Here is a 14654-nt window from a genome sequence, read left to right as displayed (position 1 = left end):
CTGACTGCACTAGCAGGCAAGGGAAAAGCAATGGATGTCCTCTATTTTTGACTTCTGCAAGGCCTTTGACATAGTCCCACACAACACCCTTACCTCTCAACTGGAGCAGTAAGGATGGACTATCTAATGGCTGGAGCTGCTTGAATGATCTCAACCAAAGAGTTACATTTAATGTCCAAATGGAGATCACTGGCAACAAGTGGCATCCTTCAGGGATGCATACTGGGATTAGTACTGTTCCATATCTGTGACAGTGATACAGTGGTAGTGAGTGCACCCTCAGGAAGTTTGCAGGTAACACCAAGATGAGAGGTGCAGTTGATTTGCTGGATGGAAGGGATGCCACCCACAGGGATCTTGACAGGTTTGAGGAGTGAGCCATGTGAACCTTCCAAGCTTACACAAGGACAAGTCTACCTGAGCCAAGGCAATAACCAGCACCAAAACCGAATAAGTGATGAACAGATTGAGAGCAGCTCTGTGGAGAAGGACTTAAAAGGTATCAGTGGATGAAAAATTGTACAGGAGCCGGCAATGTGCGCTTGCAGCCCAGAAAGCCAACCACATCCTAGGCTGCATCAAAAGAAGGATGGTCAGCAGAGTGAAGGAAGGAATATGGCCCCTCACACCTGTTCTCATGAGATTCCACCTGGGGCACCACACCCAGCTATGGGGCCCCCAGTGTAAGAATGACAGGGACCTGTTTGAGTGGGCCCAAAGAAGGGCCATGAAAACAGGTCAGAGGGCTGAAACACTTCTCTTGTGAAGAAAGGCTAAGAGTGCTCAGCCTGGACCAAAGAAGGCTCCAGGGAAACCTTACAGCACCCTTTCAATATTTAAAAGGGACTTAAGTTAAAAACAGAGTAAGACTTTTTACCACGGCCTGTAGTGATAGGACAAGGAGTAATGGTTTTAAACCAATCAAGGAGATTTAGATTAGATATAAGGTTGACATTTTTTATGATGAGGATGGTGAGACAGTGGAACTGGTTGCCAGAGAAGTTGTCGATGCCCCATCCCAGGAAGTGTTCAAGGTCATGTCAGATGAAGCTTCGAGCAACACCATCTAGTGAAAGAGTCCCTGTCCTGCGGTAGGCAGGGCTGGACCTAGATGATCTCTAAAGGTCCCTTCTAAGCCAAAACCATTCCATGGTTCTACAAATCTATGAAACAAGGAGTAGGAAGGTTGTTACTTGAATTACAGAAAGCCTATAGTGTTTCCATCAAGAAATACATTCTTACGTGACTAAGAGGCAAAGAAAACATAAGTATGCAGAGACTGCTGCTAATTACTGAGCATTCCTTTTCACCCATTCATTTTATCCACCCACAATATTATTTCATAAATATGCCTGTATGATAAAGAGTATCAGAACATTTATTCCCAGATCACTGAAAAATTAATAACTTTTGAACTAAAAATAAAGCTACATTATACGTTACTGATTTAAAGTGTGGTAATTAGGTATAAAGAGACAACTCTGCTGTTTATTACCTGAAAGATCATGTCCAGCCAAAGGGTAGAAAATCTTCAAATTGTGAAGTACCAGCTGAACCATTGCCAATCTCATCAGTGACCAACTAACAAGAAAGCACTAGTAAGTCATTTACTAATAGTAAAATAATTTTTTCTCACTTATTCAATATTAGGATTTAAATTTAGAGCTTCAAATCCTCATTATAAACTACTAAAAACTAAAACCCATATTTTAGAATATTATAGATACTCTGAATTCAAAAGTCATTATACTATATATTGAGTAAAATAATCATTGTGAAAAATTAACTACTAAGTTTAAATAATGCATTCCCGTGAAATATCAAGTAACTGGTGTATTAACTTAAAAATAAAAGGCCAGAAATACAAGCAGACATTGTAGAAGATCTTACATTCTAAAGCTACTTACCTGTAAGAATTTGAATTAGAATGCTCTTGATTACGTGAATTTGATGCACACACATCTCCATCAATGTCTTCATCATCTTCATCACTTTCCTGACTCTCTTCTGAATCATATTCCACTCTACTTTGTGAAGGAAGAAATGGCTGAAAATTTAAACAATATTCCTTAAATTATCTTCTTTTATCTCATTTTAAATTACCTTTTAAAAATTGAATTGTTATAATATTTAATGCTTTTTATAAAAATGCAGACACATCATCTTACTCAATTTAGTAACATTTGGAGTTTGTACCTCATGAAAAGGGTAATTGTCCATAAGCACTATATGCTTAAACTGTTTAACTATTTTTCATATTACTGAAAATTCTAATGCTGAAAACACTAACAGTTTTCCAATTCTTATTTTACTTTATTCATATATTTATAGGTCAAATATATCAAACAAGACATAGGACACACAAGTTGGTCAGAGAGAAGCCAAAAACTGAGTATATTGTCTCTAGTTCTTCCAAGGGCTCAGAGGACAAAAGACCAAGAAAATCCTATCCTTTCCCTACAGAATTCAATATATGACCAGCCTACTATTGGTGCCTCACTGTGTTTATTCAGTATTTGCAATTTCTTTTTTGTCCTTGTTCCTAAAATACAACTGACATATTTATTTTGCTGGTATAACTAACATATGATACAGAAATGTGCCATTACGTACTCGTATACCATTACGTAACTTTCTACAAAGAAAGATCTGCCACAGCAGACTTAACAGGAGGCAATATAATTTGATTTCTAGTAAGCTTACATGTTCATTTCATCCAATTGAAAGAGCTGACAAAAAGCTTTTCACATTTCCTTGTTCACCTAAATAGCTGGCCCATAACTATCTATACATTTGTATGCTGCAAGAATAAAAAACATGTTTTGTTCATACCATTACCTAAAACCAAATTAACTGAATAACAACAGTTTTTAAGAAAACTATTTCAAAATATCTATTTAATGTTTTAGAAATATCCGTGTTTCAGAAAAAGCTAAATGCGAGCAATAAAAACCAGCACATTTTATCATATCAATATCTAGAATAATGACTAAGATAAGAAAAACTACTGGTCCAGAAGTGACAGAAGACATTTAATTATCATAATAGCAAAAAATTACTTTTGCAATGAAATAATCCCAGATGCTAAGCTCAGGAGGGATAAATCTTTCTTTGTGACATGGAAATTCTTGGTCTACCAATGGCAATGCAGGTAACTGAGAACTCTCTTTCGGTGAGGTTTTTGATGAAAGCCTGTAACGTTTTTGCTGTTTCTCTCCATCATCTATGGAAAAAGAAAATACAGTATGTTGCTTTAAACCATCTGCTTCACCTCCCTATTGCTTTTAATAAAGGGATTCATAATAGAAAGTAAAAATCTTCATTACAAGTATTCAAAATTTTAACGTTTCTGTAACAAATAAAAATAGAAAATGCTGATCCTCAAATACATAAAACTGATACGTAACTAGAACTCCAGAACATGAAAACTCCCAGCACAAATAATACAGAACAGTAGAGTACACCCATAACTGCATACAAGCTCTCTTTCTACAAAGATGACAAATATCATTTCTCAAGCAACGATATTACAAAACTAATCTCTTTAATAAGAACTACTGAATACTGACAATGCTTGCTTTTAAGACAAGCCAAAAGTCTTCTCTTTCAGAATGTATATTGCAAATATGTAAGCAATATACATTCTTGCCATTCTTACTCAAGCTTTAATTCCATGTCTCCTTGTAGTAGAGGTCTGTATTTTTTCTAAATGGTACAATTCTGCTAAATCTCTACGTCCCAACAATACATTTCTCCAGCAAATATGAAAGATTCCGTTTTAACTAACGCAATCTGACATATATCTTATTAAATAGGGAAGGACTAATTATTTGTAGTAACACCCAAAATCCTAGGAGTAGAGAGCTCCTCTCGCTTGCCCCAACATTGACTTTTTTCACACAAAAGAAGTGTCTGTGGGAGATTTATCTGACTTACATTCTTGATGATTACAGTACTCAAGGAAATACTTTATCCAAGCTTTCAGGAATATCTTAATGCAGTTATATCACCTAATAACCTGAAATCATTCTGGACCTTGTTAGGTGAATATGCCAATACAGCCTTTGTGTTAGTGGAGGAGGAATGATACCTGTTGTCACTGTCCCTGAGCAATAAGTTAGTGTTCTAGTTCTCCAGAACACATTTGAAGTGAAAGGGACAAGGGAGAAAAGAAATTTTATTTGGAGACTTGATACAACATGCTGACCATCACTCACTTTCATAACAGACAAAAGGGACTTGAATCAATTTCCTACTTCATTGTAAAAGGTGGGTTTTTTTTATTTTCAAGTAGATATATGTAAGGCACGGAGATTAGTTTCTATAGTGGAAAAATAAACGGGTTCAAGACTTAAGTAAAAACACAGAAAGCTAAAACATTAGGATAAAAAGGAAGTTGATTTTTTGAACTTCCTCTTGGAATCCATGAAATTTCCAAGACTTATTTAATCGAGTCTTTTTTCTTCAGTAGAGGGCAATATGGGTTGTCCTATGATCCAAGTTTTTGGCTGACCTAGCAGCAGTAATAATTAGGATCCTAGATGGCAATTCTGCAGTCTAAAAGAGCTGACCTGGAGAATGGATATTACTGTCACTGAGTACAAGCATGAACATTACCATCACAAGCAGCTGAACTACTGTGCTAGTTTTGGCTGGGGTAGAGCTAATTTTATTCACAATGGGTCACATGGGGTTGTGTTTTGGATTTGTGCTGAACACAGGGTTGATAATACAGATATGTTTCTATTATTGCTTAGCAGGGCTTACACTGAATTAAGGCCTTTTCTGCTTTTCATACTGCCACGCAGGTTGAGGAAGTTGGGGGTGCATGGGAGGTTGGGAAGGGAAATAGTTAGGACAGGTGACCCAAACTGACCAAAGGGATATTCCAGACCATATGACATCACACTCAGCATATAAAGCTGGGGGAAAAAGGAGGAAGGGAGGATGTTTGGAGTGATGGTGCTTGTCTTCCCAAGTCACCTTTATGCATGAGGGGGCCCTGCTCTCCTGGAGAGGCTGAACACCTGCCTGCCCATGGCAAGCAGTGAATTAACTCCTCGTTTTGTTTTGCTTGTGTGTGTAGCTTTTGCTTTCCCTGTAAAACCACCTGTCTCAACCCAGGAGTTTTCTGGCTTTCATCCTTCCGATTCTCTCCCCGATCCTGCTGGTGGGAAAGTGAGCGAGCAGCTGCATGGGGCTTGGTGGCTGGCTGGGGTTAAACCATGACAGCTACAAAGTAATTTATGTATAGAATCAAATAAAAGATGAAGACACCTCATCTTTCATCTTGACATAGGGATATCATAACAGTATGTGTTGCACTAGTACACTGTGTCATAATTTTTTTTTTTATCCTGTTAGGGATATTATTTGAAATCCACTTACCTGTACTAAAAGTCAAAAATGCAGTAACTGCAGTAAAATTTTCAATTCATTATTTAAAGCTTACCAGTTAAGAAAGAGCATGCACATGCATCACTATGAATTTTTAGCAACTGCTCAAAAAAAAAGAAATTCACTAGCATGAAATAAGGAGCACGTGTTGCACGATGCAGAAATAAGCAAGTATATGTCTGCAGGTTGTTTTTTTAAGCAGAATTCAAAAAGCAAATATTTTACTTTAAAACAGTACTTTATTTCCTTCTGTTGGATCATTCTTTGTATTTTTAAGAATACTGCTAGCCATTGGAAAAAATTCAGTATTTAAGGCAAATGAAAGTACAACCATCTAAGGGGTTTGAAATACCTACTACAAACGCAGATTTCTTTTTATGCATTCTAAAAAAATTAAATACAGTAACAAATTCATTAAAAATTCCAATTTGTCATTTGGGAATTACATTCACTTTCAAATTTGTCATTTATTTCTAGTTAAAACCCTTTTTTGTGGGTTTTTTTTTGTATTTAAAGCATTCATCTTTGCTCACATTTTACTTATAAGACAAATGTAAAATTTATGTTATTTCTCAAGAATATTGGATTATTTCAGACAAGGAAAATCCTTTAATTTCTGCCAAGTTATAATACACGCAATGATAGTCAAAAGATCTGCTGCCTCCCTTCTGTCCCTGGAAGAGCTAAAAGTTCAACTTCCCCAAAAACTAAAACGCAAGTCAGAGTTACTGTATTTTACTGATGACTGTGTGTATGCATGAAGCATCAACAGCCCAAGACCCTACAAAAAACACAAGTCTTAATGAAGATATATGAAATTATGAAGCTCTCCTCTTACAAAAGCATCCTCCTTGACTGCAGACATCAACAAGTACCAGCACTGCTGAAGCCCAGAACCAGAGTGTAATAATAAAGATACTACAAAGAAATACCAATTTTGAATCACACCTTGAATCATTTTAGTAAGTCTAAGCCCTGCACAGATTTCTGCAATTCTTTGGGAAGTTATAAAAGCAAACTAGAACAGCAGCCTGGTGAAATTCTACACTGCTCCATATCTCAACTTCAAACTTAGAAAGAATTTGCATTTTTTAACCTGATAAACCCTGAAGCTGATATGATATTCTGATTACAGGCTACAGCTCGTGTGGCCACAGTGCTGAATTTAATGAATTTCCAATCAACAGGAGCAATAGCAATTAAAGTTCCCTAAGACGCAGTTTGGTGATTCATTACAAAGCTTAAAACAAGGTATATATTACACTCTCAGATATTTATACTAATAATAACAACAATAATAACAACAATAATATAATTATTCACATTGTGGGCATTTCAATAAATTGTGAAGGGAAACCTCTTGAAAAATTAAATTATTACAACAAAATACTTGGTGGCATACACAAACTTTCTTGACATTTTCTGCCCTCCAAGACATTTCCTGACCATCCAAGACTATTTCCACTGAGCTAAAGAAACTCCATCATTTACAGTGCAAATACTTCAAGTCAAACTTCTATTTTGTTTTAAAAGCTGACTTAGCCAAGAATAAGATAGTAATAGTGAGAAGTCAAAGACTTAAATATAGACTAGAAAGACCATACAACTAACAAAGCACTCAGTACTTCAAAGCACCATAAGGAAAAAAGCCCAACATTGCAGTCTCTAATTCTGGAATTCAAGGCAATTAATCTCATGTTGATGTCAAAAATTTCACTACTAATGGGATCACAGGGAGTTCTGCATTAAAAAGGGGCAGTTTGGCATGGCTGTTACCTTATGTAAGCTGGAAGGTTTTAAAACTTGAGGAATCTGTATTCTTTCATCTATTCTGAGATTAAGCAATTCCTGAAGATAATGTCTAAACACTAAGGCTTTTTACTATTTCTGACTTGCTGGTGAACTTGAGTGCAGTAACACAGCACTGCTTGATCTAATCTGAAGCACTGTTAATGCAAGTTCAGTTTCTGTTGTTTTGTTTTAGATTTGTGATGAAACCTACCTCACAGTAAGTAAAGTAAGCAGATAAATGCAAAAGTTCTAAGGAGTGGGGTGTTTTGTTTTGTTGGGGGCTTTTTGTTTGTTTGGATTTTTTTCCTTCTTTACAATGACCTAAGAAAAACTTGACTTACATGACCTGTTACTCTAAGTCAGACATTTGTAAGATCTCTAATGACAATTTGTTTTCTAAGAGAACAGGAATAATGGTTTGTGAAGAGTAAGCAAGAGCTACGAATTAATTCAGAGGATCAAACAAGATAAAGATGTAAGTAAGAGTGACAGCAGAACTGAATATCCTATGGACAAGTTTTATGTGCACATCCTCATTATCTAGGCATCTGTTTGTCAAAACCTCTGGCGTGTCAGGCAGAACTCAACATAGTAAGAGCTGACACGTCATCATTTCTCCCTACCAAAGTACTCAGAAATTATATTTGTGTTAAAACTTAGGACAATCAGTGGAGAAAAATAACTTGTCTGAATAGTTAAGTATTTTTAGATTTCTGATTTTTTACATCTGAAGCCCAACTTTAAATGTATAAAGTGTACTGGTAAAATACTCAAATTTAGAAAGCAGTTCTACATTTCATCTGCTTTTGCAGCATGGAATATACAAAATGAAATTATGGATATCTAACTTAAACCAAAATTCAAACTTTTCCTTAAGAACCCTCTAGATGATAGACAACTTACTGTCTCTATATAGACTTAAATTATGTAATGGTTTTCTAGGGTAGTTTTTAAGAGAAACTATATGGCAAATACAAATCTGAAAAGATCCACTACAGTAAACAACAGGATTATTTTTCAGATGATAACTGCATCTTGGAAAACAAAACATCATATTCTAGCCCTCTTTGCCAAAATCATTTGCTGCAATTGCAAAACCAAGAAACATGGCTGGAAAGTATAGTGCTATGCTCCAAATTGCTATGCTTTGTCTGATCTTTACTTGACAGAGGCAATAAAACAAGTTTTTCATAGAAATTAATTGCTAATAGATGTTAAGATTTCATAAGACTACGAGGTACAAGTTTTTGGTTTCTGTTTTTTCAGTTTGCGTTGAAGAGAAATTTTATATCCAAAGCTATTACATGCTCAAGTCCACTAAAGCAAAGAGCAGAAAGGGAAATCACATTGGTCAGCACCGTACATAATGTTATGATCTCTTAAAACACATTTGAAACTTAGAGATCAACATGCCCATTCAGATATATACTTAAGGATTGGAGGGGAGGCAAAGAGAAGACATGTAGGACATATAGTATTACCTCAGAATTTTTAGTGTTAATAATTTTTGGCTTTTAATCTCTATTTGAGAGTGGAAACATTTCACAAAAATCTAAAAGTAAACATAAGAGAAAGGAGTCTAGTTATGCATAACCAAATGAGGAGCTATAAAAACATCTAAATAATACTATGGAAGAACATGCCATACTTGACCTGAACAAGCATTCCAGGCACTTATCAGAATTTGTTTCTGGGTGTCAGAAGAAAAATTAAGAAATGACCGTAAAGGCACAAAAATATAGCTGATTTGAATCCTACTGCTCTGCTTCACTGGGCGTCTATTTCTGGGGGTCTACTTTTTTTTCTTTCTTCTTCCACCATTTTTTTAAAAGTGACAGAGAAAGATATTTCTCCAAGAATTTTTTCCCCCAAATTTGCTCTACATAAACACATATTAAAAACGAATAATAACCTGCAGAATCCTAGAATTACATCGGTTGGAAGACGCGTGGTCCAACCCCTTGCTCAGAACAGGGCTAACTTAATTGACGGCATTTGTTCAAGCTTTTGAGTAAGTCCAAAGATGAAGACTTCGCAATCCCTTTAGACCCTTTTTTCAGTGTTTGATTATCCCTACAAACTAGTATTTAAAGAGGTCCCTTCTTCCCAGAAACTTTCAGTTTGAGCTTCTTCATTCTTGCAGCAACAGTTCTACTAAATCTGTAATCAGACAGCCAGCATTCATCTTTAAGAAAAACATACAGCAGACAGGCATTTAGTATATGTTTCAGAACACATTTCTATGTAAATACATTTATCATTTTAAAGCAGTTGTCGCAGCAGTATTAACACACCCTAGTATACATAGTTACCAACATCTAGGAAACAGAACTGTCAACGAAAGAAGTTATGGCTTCTAACAGTTCTGTAATGGCAAACATATTTACCTTATCAAAGTGATACTGAGAAATACTTGTTCAATACCACAGAAAAAATTGATCAGATCCGGAATAACAGCTCCTTTTTGATTAAAGACCTCTACTCTGAAAATAGTTTCCCAGAAGTCTGATAAAGATGGTATTTAAACAGATCACATTTACAGTTTTTCTTAAATACAAGGTAAGGTATTTTTATATGTAAAATACATCTAATATCAATAACAAAAATAACAAAAATTATATAAACTTGTATTTTATCTCTCTACATATGTCTTTAGATGTGATGTACAAAGCCAACAAGTAAATTTATCTTTAGAAAATCTTCCTTTAAAAAAAATCACATAATCTGCAGTATTTTTGCTCTTGGTTTTATAGTACTAAATTAAAATGCACAAAACTGTACCAAAGAGAAAAACATTACAGGAATTAATTCTGGACTTCAGCAAAATTTATCGTCATCTGACTTTAAAACTTCAAGAATGTTTACTTTCCTAAAAGGTTCTCTGAATATCAAATTTGAATATCAAAAAGACACCTTACATTTGTATTGTATAGAATGAACACTTAGAAATCCACATGCATAATAATGCTTATATTCAAAAAGCGAAACAAGCAGCTCTCCAAAGATATGAAACACTTCTGATCCTTTCAAACCATGGTCAAAATAATTTTATATTTAATATTAATTTCAAATGAAGAATTAGTAGGAAGACTACAACAGCATTGACAATTTTCTTTTTAAAAAAGGCCCAATTCAACTGCTGCTTTAATTACAAAACTTTAAATTTTGATGTCATGGCTTGCAAACAGAAGGTTTTCTGTCTTTCTGCATATGCAAAAAAGCCCCACGCATAGCAAACTGCATGTAGAGGCCTAGTACTAAATCTATTATCTTGCCTGAAGATTTGGCAGGACTATGAGTACTGAAGGAGGTAAGGGATTTGGAAAACCCCACGCATTCCATGGAGAACACTACTACCTGATGTGGGCTAGGCATTGGGAAGTGCCTACCTGTCAAAGAGAGAAAACATACTGTATTTGTAAAATGGGAATATATACCTGTTATGAGAGAACTGGAAAGCTTTAAAATTGACATAAAAAAATTGGCTGTAACAGTACTGGAAACTTTCTCTTTAAGATCAACTAAACTCCCTCACATTACAGCAACTGTGCTACTTGGAAATCTTATTTTACTAGCATTCACTTCTGCTCACTACTTCTACCCAATATCTATGCCAATAATTTTAGATCCTTGTTTTTCTGTGTGGACCTAAAACCACACTGAATTCCTACTGAACACAAACCACTTAAAGCAAATTACTCCTAAGCTTTCAGCAGTCACATAATTTTCTTAAAAATCCCAGAAGACAATATAAGTCAAACAAGAGAACTAACCAGGTTTTGTCTTTAATTGCTGTTGTCCTCTGCTGGGTGTATGAGCTCCTCCTCCAAAGACAGCAGACCACATTTTGTCGTTCAGTGGATGAGCTATAATTCTATACAACTCGTTGCTAGAATGTGTTGCAAGGCCATGGATGAACAGACTTAGATAGACCGCAGTTAGAATTTCACAAAGTAAAACTGTGAGACCTGGTTGGGCTTCCTCACCAGCAGAATTCAAGAGATGTATTAGAGCTGTCATTCCTGTTTACACAAAATAAATACATTCCTTAAGAAAGCACATATATGTGTTTGTGAGCGTACTCCAGATTATCAAGGGTATTTTGACTGGTAACCTATGTTATTTAGTAATTTCTAGTGTAAAAAGATTCCAACTTTTAGATAAAACTGAACACTCCAGGAGAAAGAGGTATACTTTTTATTTTTAACAATTCATTATAGCTTTTCAGCTTCATGTTTTGGACTAACAGTTAAAGAAATGCATAACAATTTTTCAGTTATTATAACTACAGCATAACACTGTAAGTTGAAATTATGTCTTCTCACTTTACAGTGGTAAAACCAATCAAAAATCATGGGCATCAACTTTAACTAGACACTGTCTGCCAAGTGTTCCTTCACTCAAGTACTGAGTATCTTGTGTTTTGATGCTCCCACAAAAAGCTGTTGTTTCAGATGTGGCTTCAACTGTTACACTGTGCACATAAGTGCAAGTGCAAATAGTGGTGGCCAAATAATTCTGCTTTTTTGTCATCCTCTCTAATTTGCTCATAGAGCATGTGAATCTATTAAAAAAACAGAGATATCAGTTCAAGGTAATGTTACTTATAAGAAAAACTGCTAACAATTCCATGTTCCGTTCATTAGAAATTTAACTCTGCAACTAATGAAATAAGGAGAAAACAGATCACAATCTGATTTCTCTCTAAAATTTGTAGATTTAGTGTCAGAACATTTTGCAGAAAAGAAAAAACAGCATGGCATCAAACACAAAGACTGCTTGAGGCTCTCCAAAAATATTTTTAGTGTGAAACTTTCTAATTTAAAAAACAAATACCATAATAAGTAAGCATATTTCTTGGTTATACTTACAGTAAAGTTAGCGATGTAAACTGGAGCTCATACATATATATATGTATGTATGTGTACATATGCATATATTACATTGCTAACACTCCCTCTAATGTAGCTCCCTAGTACAGCTTCACTAACATACTTTAAGAATTACCTGAAATCTAACATGGATTTCAGAACTACAGAAAAACTTAATTTATTATAAACTTCTCATTTTCAATAAGTTCAATTAGTTCAAAAGTCTGAGTTGGAGCACAAACTAAGACAGCTTTTCAGGAGTAAGGAAGTACAATACTGGTGCGACTGATTTGTTGCCTCCAGGAGGAGCAAGTAGAACACAGGACATGACTTCACCTTACTTCCCATTTACTTGCCCTTCACTACAATCCCCACTAACATTTTTAGCAAGAGAAAGCAATATGAGCCAACTTGACTTAGTGAATAACCAGAAGCATTAACTTAGAGGTTTTGAAAAAAAAAAAAAAGGACAAAATTTTAATCAAAGAACCCAACTTTACCATACAGCTGTTATAAATACGACTAGAAAATCCAGAGCATAGCTACATGCGCTTAGAGTGGATCCAGATAACTCGGTTTTCCTTTGGAGGAAAGAAATAAATCAACTCCAGATACCTGGCCACTGAGCAGGTGATGTATTTGGAGTCACTGTTTCTTCTAAGCTTGCTGTTCTTAAAGAATGGCGCTGAGTTAACAGGACTGTCTGATACACTGTTCCAGTGAACTGATTTGCTTGAAATGAGCTGTGAAACAGGAAAGTGAGAAATTTATACAAAAATATTATGGTTACAACTATTCAAAGTTCTTTCTAGACAGAGGCAAGTGTGAGCACTGCCTTCTGGTGCACTACCAATTACAATCACTACAGTGAGACAGTGTGTCAATGGTTCTCTAAAAAGCACTTTTCCTAACCTTTACCTGTAGCTGTGGCCATCACAAAGACACTGGTAGATGCAAGCGGAGAGCGACGCTGCTAAGGTGTGCATGACATATATCTGTAAGACAAAGTTTTATAGAACATATTACAGTCAGATTGAGCAATGGTTACAATGATAGCCTTTCTCAAACTATGACACATGCGTACAGATTTGTAAAGTGAAACAAGCACTGAATACAGAAGGTATAAACACACACTTAAAAAGACACATTTCACTTCAGAATTTATTTCAGATAAATCAGTTCACTTTGAATGAAAGGGATGGGGAAGTATTCCCTTACCCCACCAACCCATATCAAAGCTCAGCTGTAGCTGAAATGTTTTCAATGAATAAACAGCAATGTAATAAACCTCTACACAACAGTCATAAGTAATTACACCCTAAGACAGTAGCAATATGCTGGCTCAGAATACAAAGACTTTGCTTCAGAATGAAACAATAATGCAGCTTAGCTTTTGATCAATTCCTGTACAACTCTTGTACACACAGGCACTTTACTCAGTATCGCACTGATCAGTATTTTTAACATAGCTGATATTTTTCTTAAGGTATCACAAACCACATTTAGACAAAAAACTAGAATCTGCTGATCAAAAGGGTTGTTTTAAAACATGAAGGGTTTATAATATTTATTTGCTTGTTCCCTCCAACGAACAAGCAAATCTCTTAAGTGTTCTCTAGAAATCCCTAGTAAAAGCAAACATGATTTGGGACCTGACACATATAAAACTTTAGGAAAGACTTAACCTAACACTTTAAGTTTGACTTCCAGTCAAAGGTTAAAGATAGAACAAATCTTACAGAAATATAATTTTTAAAAATACTATATTTACTATACGAACATATATACTGTTTCACAAAAAAGTTTACTGCACTTTGCCAATAATAAATTTTTATTCTTCAAACTTTCATTTTACTTCAGTCTGGGAATTACCAGAAGTAATGATCATATTGTCAAATATAATAATTATAATCATATATATAAGACAAATATGATACTGATAGTATAGTACAACATGTTTTCCAGAACAGATGTCATCTTGGACAAATATCCAGTTCTGAGAGGCTAATCTTCTTCAGCTTGCTTAACCAGATGCTCAGCACCTCAACAACAACTTATAAATCAGTGGACATCACTTTAGCTCAAGATCATTACTAGAGAAAATAATTACGTTTCACAGTTCTATTATTTGTCACAGGAAGGCACAGGAGAAAGTTTTCACGCTGTTAGAAAAAAATTCACGACTAGCAAATTAGACAATGACAACAACAACAAAACGTATAAAAAAAATACATACCTTGTTGTTCTGAGTATCTGGATGAGGTGGGGAATCAAGGTTTATTATAGCATGTAATATATCATGAGTTAAATTACCAAGATGTAGCAATGGATTAGCCACCACTGTTTTGGCACTAGCTGTGCAAGCAAATAGGAGAGGTATGGAACTTTGCTCTGGTGGAGGGCTGGAAGGCATCTGTACCGACTGCTCCTAGAAACAAGCAAGAAATGAAAAGTGATAGTACGTATTCTTAAATGGAACATAAATATTTTTGAAAGAGGGGAAAGGATTCTAAATAACAACAACAGCAAACACCTACAGAAAACACAACCTGTTAAAAACAGATTTACATTTGTTATAAAACAGGTGCATGCTAC

General features: G+C 35.2%; 1 protein-coding gene across 5 annotated transcripts in view; it reads right to left on the bottom strand.

Annotated features, from left to right (window-relative positions):
* The window catches only part of DMXL1 (Dmx like 1), an 80994-nt gene that overhangs the window by 17888 nt on the left and 48452 nt on the right, over nt 1–14654 (bottom strand). For 4 of the 5 annotated variants that reach the window (XM_018085975.3, XM_018085976.3, XM_029965471.1 and 1 more), the window contains 7 exons: nt 14296–14487; nt 12978–13054; nt 12675–12802; nt 10962–11210; nt 3060–3223; nt 1908–2047; nt 1496–1581 (listed from right to left, as the gene is read on the bottom strand). In XM_018085975.3, the coding sequence (XP_017941464.3) occupies nt 1496–1581; nt 1908–2047; nt 3060–3223; nt 10962–11210; nt 12675–12802; nt 12978–13054; nt 14296–14487 (1036 nt within the window). The remainder of the gene's footprint in view (nt 1–1495; nt 1582–1907; nt 2048–3059; nt 3224–10961; nt 11211–12674; nt 12803–12977; nt 13055–14295; nt 14488–14654) is intronic. The other variant, XM_029965472.1, reaches the window with a different exon arrangement.

This window comes from Manacus vitellinus, unplaced genomic scaffold (genome assembly GCF_001715985.3).
Source record: "Manacus vitellinus isolate BGI_N305 unplaced genomic scaffold, ASM171598v3 scaffold_9_pilon, whole genome shotgun sequence".
Lineage (NCBI taxonomy): Eukaryota > Metazoa > Chordata > Aves > Passeriformes > Pipridae > Manacus > Manacus vitellinus.
This window is presented reverse-complemented; position numbering and strand designations above follow the sequence as displayed.